This window comes from Vulpes lagopus, chromosome 24 (assembly GCF_018345385.1).
Source record: "Vulpes lagopus strain Blue_001 chromosome 24, ASM1834538v1, whole genome shotgun sequence".
NCBI classification, from domain to species: domain Eukaryota; kingdom Metazoa; phylum Chordata; class Mammalia; order Carnivora; family Canidae; genus Vulpes; species Vulpes lagopus.
The window spans coordinates 23,140,584-23,158,072 of record NC_054847.1 but is presented as its reverse complement, the minus strand read 5'-3'; the positions used below and the strand labels follow the sequence as shown (position 1 = coordinate 23,158,072).

At 33.7% G+C, this 17,489-nt stretch overlaps 1 protein-coding gene across 1 annotated transcript in view; it reads left to right on the top strand.

Annotated features, from left to right (window-relative positions):
- The window catches only part of LRP1B (LDL receptor related protein 1B), a 1,815,754-nt gene that overhangs the window by 1,055,953 nt on the left and 742,312 nt on the right, over positions 1–17,489 (top strand). The window contains exons 8-11 of the mRNA XM_041739937.1: positions 533–755; positions 4,060–4,231; positions 6,750–6,893; positions 11,767–12,003. Of these exons, the coding sequence (XP_041595871.1) occupies positions 533–755; positions 4,060–4,231; positions 6,750–6,893; positions 11,767–12,003 (776 nt within the window). The remainder of the gene's footprint in view (positions 1–532; positions 756–4,059; positions 4,232–6,749; positions 6,894–11,766; positions 12,004–17,489) is intronic.

The following is a 17,489-nucleotide window of genomic DNA, read 5'->3' as shown; positions in this document are numbered from 1 at the left end:
CTATAAACACCGCATTTGCTTTTCCATCTGCTTAATTCCATTCTAGGTTTGCTATTCTCTACCACTCATAGCATCATTGAGCTTCACATAATAGCTTTTATAGGAGACAGGCATTACTAGGCAATTTGAAAAGCAGGTTGAAGATAAAGCCAGAGAGCTCACGTGCCCTGGCCTGGTGACTTGGCTCACTTCTGAAGCTTATACCAAATGGGCTGCCTGCATTCCTGTAGTGTATGTGTATTGGCTCTATGAGGCTTAAAGAAACATTTCCCCTAATACAATAATAAACCCACCATAATCATTCATTTTGGGGAAATTTTACAGTTGTTGGTTAACCTGCTCCCTTATGCCCTGCAATATTCATTAGCAGATTTCTCTGTTTATGAGTGATATTATATGGAAATGGTTATGGGAAGCTAACAGATGTAACCACTGAAATAAATTAGAAGGAAAAGTTCTGTTTTTTACAGATGGTTCTATTGAATATGCTCCCCCACCCCCTCCACTTTAACATTTAGTTTTCTTTCAACAGAAAACTTTTCTTTACTGACTACGGGAATGTGGCCAAAGTGGAGCGATGTGACATGGATGGGCTGAACAGAACAAGGATAATTGATTCAAAGACAGAGCAGCCAGCTGCACTGGCACTAGACCTAGTCAACAAATTGGTTTACTGGGTAGATCTTTACTTGGACTATGTGGAAGTAGTGGACTATCAAGGAAAAAACAGACATACTATCATTCAAGGCAGACAAGTAAGTACAATTTTGTTGGAGAATGCAGCTAAGGTAATAAAATGAATGGTATCCTACTAGGAAGAAGACCCAAAATTTGAATTGCAATGTTGAAAATTTCTGATGAAGTCAAGCTGCAAAGTGTCATAAAAATTGTGATGAGTTTCCTATATGGGAGAATGTTCTTTTCACAGTGCATTCCATAATATCAGAGATGCTGCTTACTTCCTCCTTTGCTCTATTAAAAGCAAAGCACATAAAACAAAAACCAACAAAAATAAAACCATAAACAAAGACAAAAGTGCCATACTAGTAAGAAAGAAATTAGAATTGGACAGATGTTTTGACCTATTAAAAGTAAAACTTAACTAAAAACTAAATAGCTTATTTATAAGGAGATAGACTATCATCTCTCTCATGTGGCCTTGGAGATATTTTGCTAAGAAAAGCGAATGCCTGCTTACAAAAATATTTTTATTATTTTCATAGGTTTGACTAAGTTTTGCCTTCTGATATATTCAAGTACTTCCTAGAATGAGAACTCTGTGAAAGTCACTGAGGTCAAGATCTTTCCCATCTGTATAGTTTTTCTCTTGCTGAATTACATGATTTTGCAGATAACACTCAGTAGACATTCAAAGGAGATCTCTAAGTAGAAATAAGCTTATTTAGTAGTGTACTTTCTGAAATTCAAGTTTGCTTCCATGATTACATTAATTTCTTGTGAGATTCTAATTCTATGGAGCTGAAATACATGAATCCCTTTTCTTTCTTTTGCAATCGAAGACAAAAATATTATTTAATGATCCCTTAAAGTTATCTTTCTTTTCTAATCAGTTTTTAACAATGAAATTATTTTTTCCTTCCTTTGCAGACAAACAAATGCACTAATCTGGGAGTAAAAAAATTTTTTAAGTGTCTGATCTTAGATATGAGGCCAGTTATTTCTTTCTTACCTTTGTCTGTCCTGAAAAATTTGATTTCTTTGGAAAGACTTAGTTATGACTTTTAGAGGATCTAATCTATAAAATAATTGTGGTGGGTCTTCTTTTTACCTATATAATTACAATTTTAAACTCTGAAATAAGGATAAGAAATTCAAATTATTTTCCTTATGACTACTTTTTAAAAGTTTTCTAATATCTGTTTTTTAATTATTTTTTTTTCATTTCTATTGCCTATATATATATTTTTTTTCTGATTCCCTAGACATATGCTTGCTCTGCCACTAAGTAGCCCAACATAGATAAATTTTTCTAAATATTTGGGCTATAAGCAGAAAGATCTCTCCACCACTCTATGCTCCTCCCATCTGTGTGGGCAGTAGCGTAGCAGGCAACAGTGTACTTACTTTATAGGGAACAAGTTCTTCTGAAGGAAGGAACAGGGACAGTGAGTACAATTTCATCTTTACTATGTGATTGTATTTTCTACCCTGCCCAGTTGTCCCCTCTGTGGCTATGCTTTCTTTCTTGCATGTGGATCGGCAGTTATGTAAATAGCAATATAAGTATGCCACAACCACATGCTCCCAGATGAATGGCTCCAAACTTTGGTCAATACATGCATGAGATTAACTGCAATGGAGGAATTCAGTTTATTTGCAATTTTTATAAGAAAAAGTATTGTTCAAGTCAAATTTGGGCTTAGATATACCTAGTGACTATGATGTCAGCTTATATGGAAATGATATTAGTAAATAAACACATGACACCCCTACTCCTCCTCTCTGGCAGAGCACCTGTGCACAAGCCATAGGTACACAGGGGAATGACCCTTCCATAGGAAAATATTATTTGGGCTTTAACATGGAATGATTCTTCTCATAAATTCCTATCTTTCATCTCTAACCTAGATGTGAAGAAATGAGATATGATCACCAACCCTCATGCCGCCCCTACCCAAAACAAACAAAACATGCAAGAGCCAGGCTTCTTTTAATTACAATTCACACGAGGCCAAGAGATAGTAATTATGAGTCAGGTAGGGTTATAGAGATAATAAATCTAAGGCTTTTGCTTAAGGTACAATATTGATACAATTTCCTGATTAAAATAGAAAATTTTATAATTCTGTTCCATAAAAAAATTTTACAGTGAGGGGCACCATGTGCTCAGTCAGTGAAGTGTCTGGTTTTGGTCTCGAGTCATGATCAGGGTCTTGGGATAAGCCCCAGTCAAGCTCCCCGCTTAGTGGGGAGTCTACTTCTCCCTTCATCCCTCCCCCACTCATGTTATCCTCTCTCTCTCTCTGAAATGAATAAATAAAATCTTTAAATAAATAAATAATAAACAAACAAAAAATAAATAATAAATACTTAGAGTCAAACCACACATACCTTTTCAAATTCTCTTAACTACAAACCTATATGAAAAGTGCAATATAAGGCCAAAGAATTGTGACAGTTTTTTTCAACAGAATCTCTATATCAAATCAAATGATAGTCTCACCCTACCCTGACACAGAACCATTTTAAAGTAAATGTAATACGAGGAATACCCAAAAGCATTGTGCTTAGCATGCAGCCATTTGTATGAGAAAATCAATAAACTCATTCTTCCTCTGCTTTACTAGAAGCTTGCCATGACTTCAAGAAGTTCATTCTTCCATTCAATCCCCAGGACCTCTGCTAAAGAGAATTATGTTGTTAAAGTGTCATGGATAGCAAAGCAATTAGTTCCATTTCTGTTATGAATAGGCTTTAGAAACATATGTGATTTCTGAGTAAAGTGCTGTCTTTTTTTTTTTTACAATTATGCCAAACATGAGGTTTCATTTTTATTATTTTCCATGATAGGACAAGTATTTGTCGAAATGTAACTTGTGTATATATATATATATATATATATATATATATATAATATTGAACTTATGAAATAAATTATCAAAGATATTTTCTCATGAGTCCTTACACAACCAGAATTTTAGATTCTGTATCTCCTGAATATATGAACAAGCAGCTTATAAAAACATCTTAAAGTTTATATAACAGTGCCATAAACATCTTATTAAATAAATATACTTGGAAGTTTAGTTCTCACTTGCCTTTGAAAAGTAGCTATTATACATGTATTCTTAATAAATCATGAATAAAATTCTCCATACATTTGGAACTGCTTCATCTACTACTGCATAATATTTTCTTCTCAGAGGGAAAAAAACTAAATTGGTGAAATATTTCATTCTTTGAGAAAAAATAAATGATAATATGTGTGTGACTTTCCTACTGTGGGAATTTTCCACAGTAGTAAATAGCAATAAGTTTTCCTTTCAAGTTGAAAGCAGCATAATTAAAAATCATAGTTATTTTTGCCCCTCCATATAGGTCAGACATCTTTATGGTATAACTGTGTTTGAAGACTATTTGTATGCAACCAATTCTGATAACTTCAATATCATAAGGATAAATCGATTTAATGGCACTGATATTCATTCATTAATTAAAATGGAAAATGCTCGAGGAATCAGAATCTATCAAAAAAGAACTCAACCAACAGGTAAGACACAAGACCTCTTAATGGGGGTTGAATGGGAATATGGTCCTTGTGCTTTGTATGGAGTTAAAATGAGTGAGTCATAAATTCTCTGCTTGATAGCAAAAGTGTACATGTCTGCTTGATAAAATGGAATAGCACTCCCTGCACAAGTCTAAGTGACAAATTGTTCAGTTCCTAGTGAATTGTTTCTACAACCATAGAATTGAAATGATGGCTAAATTTAGATTCAGGAAAGCGCTTTCAATCACAGTGTATGTAGACAAGAAGCCCAGATGCTTAGATGCTAAGGTTTTTGTTTTGTTTTTTTGTACCATTTTGGGAGACTTTTCAAATCAGATGACTCTCATACAGTATCTATCCAGTTTTTGTAGTAGTCATTCCTGTCTCTTAACCTATCGTAATTATTCTTTAATATAAGCTAATTAAAAAGTAACTTTTAATGAGAAGTCTATAATGTTTCTAAGTATCTCTTAAAAACACAAACTAGCTATTTTTGCATAGTAGATTAGTGATGATTGTTCATTAATAAAATATACACTCAATTATTTATGGATTAATGAAACGGGATGCCTAGGTGGCTCAGAGGTTGAGCCTCTGCCTTCTGCTTAGGGTGTGATCCTGGGATCCTGGGATGGAGTCCCTCAACGGAGCTCCCTGCAGGGAGCCTAATAAAGCAGAGCATTATTCCCTCTGCTTCTCCCTCTGCCTATCTTTCTCCCTTTCTCTCTGTGTGTCTCATGAATAAATAAATAAAATATTTAAAAAAAAAACAAAAAAAAATAATGTAATATATGAGAATGACCAACCTCAAATTTTCATCATCTTTCTGTTCTTCGAAACTGACTTAGAATTACTTAAACGTTAACATAGATTTTGTTGAGGCAATGTATTGTCACAAATCCATTCACTGTAAATTTAAACTTGGAATTCTATAAATAACCTTATTAGAGTTTGGTGTTAGGATTTATTTATTTGCCAATTATTCTTGACCATTTACTATGTGCCAGGAACTATTGTATAGACACTGGGATTACAGCAGTGAAAAAAAAAAAAAAAAAAACAGCCAAAAAAAAAAAAAAATTCTTGCCAGTATGAGACTTGTATCCTAGTAGAGAAAACATAATTTTAAAATGACCAGGTGAGTTATTATTATTTTAGAAGATGTTGAGTGCCCTAGAGAAAAATAAAACAGGGTCTCAGGGATGGGGATGATTTGCAATTTTATATTGAGTGGTCAGAGGAAGTCCCACTGAAATAATGAAATAAATGAAGACTTGAAATAATTGAAAAAGTGAGTCACAGACATACAGGTAGAGAGAAGAGCAAGCACAAAGACCATGAGGAAGAGAATGCTTAAATTTTTCAAGGAACAACAAGGACACATGTGTGTCTTTCACTCAACAGAGTGAAACAGAAAATGAAGTAGAAGATGAGATTGGAGAAATGAAGGAGGATCATAATGGATAAGGCCCTATAAACTATTGTAAACCTTTTTCCTTATACTTTTATTGAGATGTCGCATATTTAGGAAGTATTAAGCAGAGGAGTCTCATGATATGACTGGCTTTTTAAGGGAATCACTATGGCTACTGTGTTCACAATACACTCTGGGGGACAAGGGTAGGGGATCAGAGATCTTTTCATTTAGAAAGATCAAGAATACAAAACAAACATGGCACAAGTTTTAAAAGCATAATCATTTTATTATTAAAAGAAAATTTGTTATGTTATTTGTCACAAGTTCAGGTAAGTGGTGATCAAAAGGAAGTATAATTACAATAGTATATAAAATCTTACATTCCTACCACAGCCTTTTTTTCTTTAACTCATCTTTTTCTCATTCTCTTCATATGGTACTTTCCCTTTTTTTTCCCTTTCTAACTTCTACACTCATGAAATTTCCTTTTTTTTCTCAATGTCCACATATTAACTAGCCTCCTCCTTTTAAAAAATTACAGTCACACACACACACACACACACACACACACACACACACTCACACATACATTCGATTTGTGGCAATGAACTCAAAACTGATGGGAAAAAAAACTGTTTCAGCACTTCTCAATAAAGACAGTTACTGAATTATATCTCTTCTAGGTTAAGTGCCCATATAATGGGTTACTTCCAAAGAAATCTTTTCTCTGCTTAATTACCTAACCTGGGGGTATCGTTACAGCATCTTTTACACTTATAAGAAATACATATTTTCAAAAAGAACACCAACCATGCATTAAAAAAGTCACGTTGCTTATTTTGCCTACGTGTAAACAGTTTAAATTAGTATAAAAGCAGAATTGTGTTTTTAAACATAGCCTGAGGAGGACTTTGGCAAATTCCTACTTCTTCTATGAGGTGTAAGCTCTTTTTTTTTCCAATTGATTATGGTAATAAATAGCTGAGTATAAAGGTTTTTGATAAGATTCCCTCTTGCGCTGCAAAAGTTTCAACATACCAATGCACATAATTATCTTATCTTTGGATAATTTCTAAGTGTGCTGTTTTTTATTTGTTGTAGTCAGAGGCCATGCGTGTGAAGTGGATACATATGGAATGCCAGGGGGATGCTCACACATCTGTCTGCTCAGCAGCAGTTACAAAACACGGACCTGTCGCTGCAGGACGGGCTTCAACTTGGGAAGTGATGGCAGGTCGTGCAAAAGTATGTTGTTAAAATCAAACATTTGGCCAGCAGCTACTGCTTCAGAATAGTATTTTGTTTGTTTGTTTGTTTTCGTATTAATTAGCAACATCAACATCAGCAATAAGTTTTCAACAGGTGACATTTGCCTGCAAAATGTACCAGCCATTTTTATCAGTATTTACGGCTTTTTGTTTGTTTTGTTTTGTGATGATGTGAATGAGAAATTGAATCAGGCTATAGAGTCACTAAATTTATGGACCACTAGGAAATTTTTCAGAAGGGAATAGTTTTCAGAAGATCCTTTCCTTAATTCCCTAAAGAAGGTTTTTGGTCTAATGAGCCTGAATCATTGGTTGACCATATTTTCTCTTATCTAAACTAAGAAGCTGCTCCTAGTAATAGGTGTGTTGTTTAGTCCAACAGAAATCCACATAAAGTAATGTTTCACCTTATCCAGCATCACTGGGGAGTGAAATTCATTTCATTATTTAATTTTCCAGGTAACTGGAGCTATACTAATGAAATATCAATCTGTGTAACAATTTTATTGAAAAGCTTTCTAACAGTTAGACATATCTTTGTTTTGTTTTTGAAATATGCTGAATAATTTAGTTGTTCCTTATTTAAATAAGCCAATAAATAATTTTATACCTGACTTTTGTAAATTTAGATTTTTGCCCCCAGATTAGTTAAATTAAAGTCTTTGCTTGGGGTCTTCATAATCAAGTATAGTAGATTGGTCCTTATAGAAATTATGTCCATGTGTTAGACTGTTGTTCTTTGAATATCCCCCAATACCATATTCTTTAAAGTTATGATGACTGCTTTTTACAGTGCCCATTATGTCTCCATTTTGTTATAGCAATGTCTTTTTATTTCTGTCAGTATTCCCTCTCTAGTCACTCTCTTACCATTTCTTAATGAGACATGAATTTCTTGTCATGTACTTCCTGAGGACTATGAGATTTAGATTATTAAATTTGTTAAAATTTAAGTCTAAATGGTAGTACAAACATTTTTAAATCAACAACCCAAAAGACTCAATGATAAATATATGTATTGGTATTTTGTTTTCATTTCTAACTTTGTATGAAATGCTGAGTCTCATGTTTAAGAGAGCTCTGGATAACTGAGAATTAGAAGCCTCAAGGTGAGCGAAGTTGTATGTGTGCATGCGTGTGTGTGTGTGTGTGTAACCAGCCTTTCAACTGGTGTGCTTAACACTTGAAAAGTAGTGGCACATCATTAAAAATAGAATCATACACATTTATACATACATATTTGCATGCATGCATACCTACATATATAAGTTTGGGGGGAAAACAGGATTACAGTTGCATAAACTTCAATCACCCTTAATGTAGTCCATCAATCGAGGTATATTTACATTGAGAGACAGTTCTAGTCACTTTAAGTGGAAAGATTAAATCCAAATAGATAGGTGCTCACATAGCCAGTGAAAATCAGCAATAGCTTCTAGATTCAGTCCTAAGAACATCCCTCAAAACCACCATTGAACTACCCTGGCTTAAAACTGGAAACCTGCCACAATAGGAAGGCAGGGCATCAGGAAGTCATAAATGGTAATGGTAACTTCAAAGATACACCATTTTAACTGATATCCAGGGATCTCCTCAACTTGCATCACAACTATTAGTTCCAGAAATATGTCACAACTGATCGTTTCCTATTGGCAAACAAAACAAAACAACACCCTCTTGCTTGCCACTTGATATACACAAAGGAAGAACACTATTGTGGAAAAATTCAATTTCTCCTTTGGCTGAATACCAACAGAAGTAGCAAAGGTGTTCTTATTTCCATATTCCAAACTTGAGTTAGTACATCTTATTATAGGTACTTAAAACCAGGTCTATTGCTCTATGAGAGTCTCTGAAATTATAACTTTTACTTTCAATTGTCTCTCGTATAAGAAAACACACCAGAAGAAATTTTAAAGTAGGTATTGAATGACTAAAGTAAGTGACTTAAGTAAACAATGGGAAAAATGATGATTCTTATTTAAAGCATATACATACTTCAGTTGGTTAAGCATCAGACTCTTGATTTTGACTCAGGTTGAGATCTCAGGAGTTTGAGATTGAGCCCTGCTTGGGGCTTTGTGCTCAGTGGGGAGTCTGCTTGAAGTTCTCTCCCTCTGCCTCTCCCCCTCATACTAAATAAATAAATGAATAAATAAAATCTTTAAAAAAGAAAACATGAAGCACACGCATATACACATACCTTAAACCAAGTATCTGAAGTACCAGATTTACCAGTTACCACTGAAAACATCAATTAAAAATAAACATTAGCATAATTGGGTATGGTGAAACTAGTGTTCTTATCCATTGCTAATAGAATTGGAAATTGATGTCACTATTGGGAAGACATTAGATAAATATTTTTAAAAAAACATAAAATTGACAGTATTCTTTAAGAAATGATTCCTCTTTTGACTGAAGAAATTCATTCTAAATGTACTTATAATAACAAAAACCCAGATGCAATCTAAATATCCAGCAATAGGTAAACAGCTGACTACATTGTATTACCTCTCTAGCAGGGAATATGATGCTGTCATTGAAAATAATGTTTTGAAGACTTTAAAAAATATCATTTCTTTAAAATGAGGTATTAAAGTGCTTAAAGATCCTTATTTTTATTTTTAATTTTTTTAAGATTCCTATTTTTTAAAAACAAAAATATTTATGCATATGAGTCGGTAGAAAATGTTAATTTTCAAATAAATCTTCACTACTTTTAAACAATATGCAATATTTTTAAAAGAAACTCTCAAAAGTAGGTGGACACTGAGAGGATGTGAGGGCAATGAGGAAGAAGAATGTTAATATTCTTTACCAGCGATTCCATTCCTAGAAGTGTATACTTAGAGATCATCTAAGAAAGTGTGTAAAATGCTAGATTGAATAAAACATGCTTATCTCAGTATTATTATTATAATAATGAAAAGATAAAACCAACCAGGGAACAGTTTGACAAATTATCATATATTATACTGATCATACTGACAGAATTAATATAAAGTTTAAAATAATAGATCAACATAGAACATAATTTTGATGCTAAGATTTAATAATAAAAGCACAATAAAAATTGGGTGTCGGGGCACCTGGATGGCTCAGTGGTTGAGCATCTGCCTTTGGCTCAGGTCATGATTCTAGGATCCTCAGCAGGGAGCCTGCTTCTCCCTCTGCCTATGTTTCTGCCTCTCTCTGTGTGTCTCTCATGAATAAATAAATAAAATATTACAAAAATAAATAATAAAAGTGAGTGTCCTATGTAATTAATTGCACATTCAAAAATTAAATAAATAAATTAAATTTGAAATAGTCACATGAAGGAATACAACATAACTGAAAATAAGTGAAGAGTGACTACAACAACCATGGATGAATATTACAAATATAATCAGAATAAAACTCACAGAAGAAATCACATATGCAATTCAAATATGCAAAATCAAACAATTTCTGTTGGCAAGTACATATAACATGTACTAAAACTTGACAAATACATGATAAAATTATCAATATATTGGACGTCTTTGGGATGAAAAGGGAATAGGAAAAGAAGGGGTGGGGGATAGGTTTAGGGCACATGCATACCTTCCAATGTTCCGGAAATATATTTTTAAATTCTGTGCCAGGTACATGAAATTTGTTTTCTCTTTATATATTAAAATATAATAAATATCAGTTTATATGCATTTAGAAGTCAATAACATTAATTTTAAAAGAAACAAAAGAAAGAAAATATATAAACTGATAATGTTGTTTATATTGAGGATGTTGACTCTATGAGTAATTAATCATTTTTCCCTTTTTTCTCCAAATTTTCTATAGCTTAGTTATTTTACTTTGCTAAGAATCTCACTTATGTTACTGTTATCTATTGTAATTGAATAATATGTATCCTCAGTTTTATTAATAAAACTCAGAATGTTTTTCCTTTTATATATATTCTTCAAATTGATATATATATATATATATATATATATATATATATATATATATATTTCAGAGTGTTTATAAACTAAGTCAATGTCTCTAGCCATTGGAGAGCCTGGCATATATTTCCATATGAAAATATGAAAGAGTCAATTCATTCTGTTGAAAAAGCTACATTGATTCTGGCATTTTAAACTGGGAAATTATTTTTTTTGTTCGTTTGTTTGAGGTTTTTGTATTTGTTTTATTTTGTTTTGTTTCATTTTTGGTAAGGGCTGTGTTATACATCAGTGTTACTGGCAGAAGGCATCAACCTCTAACATTCTAATTAAGATGTAAAGAAAAAAGTGATGCTGTAACTGGCATTTTATTTCATTTCTTAAAAGAATAAATCACTTGTTTAGACATTTGTAATATATTCACATGCATATGTGATACTGTGTGATTCTATTTGTTTGCCTTTGACAGCCTTAGATGCAAACTCCGAGGTGGGATGTTTTAAATGTCTAAAGTTTTTAGCATTGTCAGACATAATGAATGCTACAGTTAGTATCTACAGAATGTGTTAGATAGACTGCAATGAATTGTAAAACTAAACGTGCCGGATGTTTTCATAAATGTCCATTTTACTGTTACCAGTTATCCAATGATCTGTCATGTTTTTGTTACACAGGCAGTTATAGACAAAAGAATAATTAACTAAATATAACCCATTCACGGAAGTAATTTCTGTTTTAATTAAAGTAATGCAATTAGCGGGCCTTCTTGCATCAAGATACATTTGGCATATTTTAGAGTTTAATTTTTGGTATTGAATTTAAAAAACGCTAATTGCGCCAGTTAATTAAACAGTGGCATTCTGCAGTGTAAAGAAGATTAGGCAGCCTCAGTTGTTTGTGTTTGTAATCTTTCTTCTGCAGGACCGAAGAATGAGTTGTTCCTCTTTTATGGGAAAGGACGCCCAGGAATTGTCAGAGGAATGGACTTGAATACCAAGATAGCTGATGAATACATGATCCCCATAGAGAATCTGGTAAACCCTCGTGCTTTAGATTTCCATGCAGAAACCAATTATATCTACTTTGCTGACACCACCAGTTTCCTAATTGGCCGGCAGAAGATAGATGGCACAGAGCGAGAAACCATCCTGAAAGATGGTAAGTGACAACATGTGATATTAGCATCAAACTGCCCACAGATAAGGTGAGGTGAGAGGATGAATCCAACATACTGTAAAACTTACTTTAACCAGAACCTAAGTAGTTACTGTTGATTTAAAAATATTTGTTAATTTAATTTTCTTGAGTGACATTATTTCTACATGTTTTTCACATACCAGCATATTAAAACCTCCAGGCTGAAATGGAACTTGGGATTGTCCACCACATTGTAAACATTACTGGAATTAAATTAAGCTACTTATTCACTTTCATGGAAAATGTAGATTTACAATTGTGTTCATAGTGCTATATGGCAGGACATAAGATTTCACAGGACATTAGAGACTTGTGCAATAGTTGATTCTTACTAGGATGTTGGTCATGTCATTCAAAGTGCATTAGAAATTTCAATGTCCCCATTGTCATTGCATTTTGTGCATATTGTTTCTTACTTTATAAATCATTAAAATTGAGTTCTCTGGAGTTGCCCTTGAAATATCTGTATTCACAGAGAAACTTTGTTTATACCTAGTTGTACTTACAGATATTTATATGCAAGACTATATTTGCAAACATATATGCCTATACTTTATTAAAACAGTGTATTTTATAAATTTCATGGCTTAGGAGCAACCAATCAAGTAACAAAATAATATAACTTGGTATAGGTAGAAAATATCTTTTTTAAGATTTTATTTATTTATTCATGAGAGACACAGAGAGAGAGAGAAGAGAGTGTGGCAGAGGGAGAAGCAGGCTCTCTGCAGGGAGCCTGATACAGAACTCGATCCCAGACCCAAGGATCATGCCCTGAGTCAAAGGTAGACGCTCAACTGCTGAGCCACACGTGTATCCCAGTAGAAAATATCTTTTTTAAGATTTTATTTATTTATTCATGAGAGACACAGAGAGAGAGGTGGAGACTTAGGCAGAGGGAGAAGCAGGATCCATGCAGGGAGCCCGATGCAGAACTCGATCCCGGACCTCGGGATCACACCCTGTATCAAAGGTAGATGCTCAACTGCTGAGTCACACATGCATCCCAGGAGAAAATATCTTTAATAATTAAGCAAGGCAAATCGTTGACTGCTAGTCAGTCACCTGTAGACGTGTTCAGTAATGATTCTGGTACTCAGTTTTCTCACATATAAAATCTGCTTACTTCTCAAATATTTTAAAAATCCTTCATTTAGGGAACATTAATTATATGTTTATTAGATGAGGAACACTGTGCTAGTTCTCTTAGAAGATAAAAGGAATGTTAGAAAGTGGTTACCACCTTTAAGGAGTTCATAATCTACCTTTGGAAATAATATAAATGCACAAAAAATGTAAATACTTTGCAGCATTTGATTTAATTAAGTTTAAGTGGACCCAAAAAAATATATAATTATTGGAGAATGTCCATGTAATGGGTCTCCACAGGAAGGAAAAGATGTCTTCATGTGAATGTTCCTAGAGAACTTTATGTGTTCAGGAAGTATTTGGGGTAGATCTTAAAGGAAGAATGTTACAAGGTAGGGGAGGATATTTCAGCCACCAGGAATTCCGTAGAAAAAAAGAAAAAAAAAAATCAAGAACTCCAGAAAGAGAATGAAGGGGCATTAAGTAGATCATTACAGGAGGTTTTGCTTGCAGGGAATAGGGTCAGAGGATCGATGAAAAGTGAGAGGTGATTAAATGAAAGACCTGAAATGTGATGTGAAGGGACTGGAGGAAATCCTGAAGGGCTAAGGGGCAGGAAATGCTTTGAGTCAAAGGATAATGTGAATGAAAACATATTTTAAGAGAATCAATCTGGTGGTGGTGTGCAGAATGGAGCAGAGAGGGCCACCTGGGTGACTTAGTGGTTGAACGTCTGCTTAGGCTCAGGTCTCATGATCCTGGGGTCCTGGGATCGAATCCCACATCAGGCCTTTCATGAAGGACTGAAATGTAACATAGAAGGTTCTTGGTTTCCTTTCAAAATATGTCAGTTCCTATGCTGTGACTGAATGTTCCAGCTAATAACCCTAACTTTGATGACAATATCTTATCAGTGACATTGGTAAATCTTTGCATTTCACCAGCAACAGAGATCAGTTGTAATAGCCACTTGACTGCCAGGCACATCTGTACCGTGTTGCTTTGGCAGTATGAAGGTTATGGGAACATTTTGTAGATTTCACACATGAAATTACTTAACATTTTGGTATTCCTATGGAAGGACTGCTTAATGCTTTTTTATTAATCTTCTTTCTTACCAAGAGAATAATAATAGACATTATGATCTAGGATTAACAACATGTCAAGACAGAACTTATATTTGGCAATTGACAGTTTATCATTCTTGAAATCAGAAAATTCTATGTGTAGTCACTAATTTAGTCACTAATTTAGCTAGCGTATCACTATCCAACCTGAAGACTGAGAGGCAATGCTTGGTTTGACAAAGTATTTTGTAAGATTGGTAGAAATTCTGAGTCTTAGATAAATTTGTACAGTTTGAAGTACAAGGATATAAAGATTTTGCTGTTTGTAAATAAAACATTAATATTTTGAACATCTTTCATGTAGGCTTAGAGGTTTTCTATAAAGAAAGAAAAACACCAAAAAAGCATTTCAAAAAAGTCCCATCTCTATTCATTCTTTGATTTTTCTTTTTTTCTCTCAGAGGTGTATGGAAAACTTCCTAAATGTGGTATATTCTATAGTCTGTAGAATCTTGTGAGCTAAAACAGCAGTTAAATAAAAGAAAAGGGAAAATTGTCCCTTACTTACATCTAGATACTTACATCTACCTCAATGAGTACTAAAAGTATCTATGAAATGAAGACATATTAGTGATTTAATTAAAATAGACTTCTATTAAGACAGAGCATTTACCAATCTCTAAGTTTTCTATTCTCTAGAATTCTTACTACATTTTTTATAAAATTCATACTATTTCTTTTAATTTATTATTTGATTTATTTGATGGTCTAGTTAATAAATAAATTCTGCAAATGCCTTCACTGGTGCAGGTGCTATTATAGGTGATGGGAATGCTGCAGGAAATAGGATAAAGTTTCATACTTAGTTTGTACCGAAATAGTGAGAGGCAGATAATAAACACATAAATGAATAGGATAATGATAACTGCTGTACCAGAAATAAAGTAGGACACTGTGGTAAAAAGTAAAAGGAGATATCAACAGGAAGCACAATTAGACTAAGTGGTCAGGGAATTTAAATAAACCATTCTCTCTAGGTATAACTATTATACTATCTAAGAGAACAAGATAGATGCTTTTTATAAGATCAAATTCACTTTCATCTCCTTGGGTGTCCTGTCCAAGATTCATTTTTCACTGCAGTATGCATTATAATTTTCAGTAGAAAGGATAAAAATATAAAAATGATAATTTACTATTCAATTTATTATTGTATGCATTCTGTTAATACAGTACTTGTTTCTACTGTATAAATTAATTCTACTGGGATACATATATCCAAATAGAAAGCATGTTAAAACAATCTTTCATATTGTTCCATATTTTTAAAATATTGAAAAAAAACCACTCAAAGCATTTTTCCTGATTTTGAAAGTTATTAATGCCTGCAGCTATAACAGAAAAACTACTTTCAACAGCTCCCATAATTAAACTGGAGATCTGAGGTCACCAAGTTGGTGGTAATTTGTTACAACAGCCACAGGTACTAACAAAAAGCCTGTGCTCATAACCAGTTTATGGACCGAACTTATACATATATATTTTTACGGTGGGTGCTATTTGATTGAGATCCGAAATGGGTACAGGTTTCCACACCTCAGACTCCTTTTACTGATGGTATTTACAAGCATCATGAAATTGGAGAACAATGAAACACTTTGGATAGGCGGCAACTTAGAATCTCTTTTTTGACATTATGAATAGAAGTGTAGCCAGGAGGAAGGGGAAGGAGTCTTTCTGTGCAGAACATATTCTACAAATGACATGTTTGAAGATAATCTGTTGACATTCTATGGAAGGGTAGTGCCTTATTTGTATGTTAGCTTGTCCAGCATCTGAGGATCAAACCCTATTCTTCAGCTGGGTCCCATCACCGGCATCTCTGTACTCCCTCCATGGATTTTAGAATCCAACAGTTCCTTTGTGGGTTTGAAATGCATGATATTATACCTGAACATGAATTATTAGTCATCATTGTAATCCTTAGAACCCTCACTACAGGGATGTCTGGGTGGCTCGACCTTGAGCTTCTGCCTTAGGCTCAGGGCATGATCCTGGGATTGAGTCCCACATCGGGCTCCACGCAAGGAGACTCCTTATTTTTCCTCTGCCTCTTTTTCTGGTCTCTCATGAATAAATAAGTAAAATCTTAAAAAGAAAAAAAAAAAGTAAACTTCATTACAACACCAGCCCCACCCCCAGATGTGCCCACCAAATTAAGACCCACTTCAGAACTCCAGAAATATTTCTAGGTCTCTAATCTAACTGGTCAGTGGGTGGCTACTTACAACAGATTACAGGACTTTATCTTTCCCAAATGATACCAACCTTAGAGTAAGATTATCATTTTCTAGAGATCACGATTTCGTCTTGGATATCAATGAACTATATCGTTATTCCCCAGGAATTTCTAGTTTGTCATAAAGATCCAGTTTGTGTGTAGGTATGCGTGTATTTATTTTTAGTTTTATTTTTATTCCAGTGTAGTTAACATACAGTGCCATATTAGTCTCAGATGTACAACATAGCAACTTAACAATTCCATATATTACTCAATGTATATCAAGGTAAGTGTACTCTTAATTCCTTTCACTTATTTCAGGCATCCTCTCGCCCTCTTATTTGGTAATGCTCTGTTTGTTCCCTATAGTTAGAGTCTATTTTTTGGTTTCTCTCTCTCTCTTTTTCTGTTTTTGTTTTTTGTTGTCATTCCTTTGTTTTATTTCTTAAATTCCGCATATGAGAGAAATTATTTCACTTAGCATTATACCCTCTAGGTTGACCAATGTTATTGCAAATAAGATTTCATTCTTTTTTATGTATGAGTAATATATATATATATATATTATACATAATAGATATTATAAAAAACTTATGTTCTTTATGCATACATCTATCAATGGACACTTAGGCTGCTTTCGTAATTTGGCTATTGTAAATAATGCTGTAATAAACATAGGGTGCACATACCCCTTCAAAATTTTTTTTCATTTTCTTTGGATAAATACCCAGTAGTATAATTACTGGATCAAATGGTAGTTTTACTTTTAAATTTTTGAGGAACCTCCATACTGTTTTCCACAGTGGTTGCACCAGGTGTGTTCCCTCAGGCTTCCTTTTTCTCTATATTCTTGTCAACATTTGTTTCTTTAGCCATTCTGACAAGTGTGAGGTGGTATCTCATTGTGATTTTGATTTGTATTTCCTTGATAATTAGTAATATTAAGCATCTTTTCATGTGTCTGTTGGCCATCTGTATGTCTTCTTTGGAGACATGCCTGTTCATGTCTC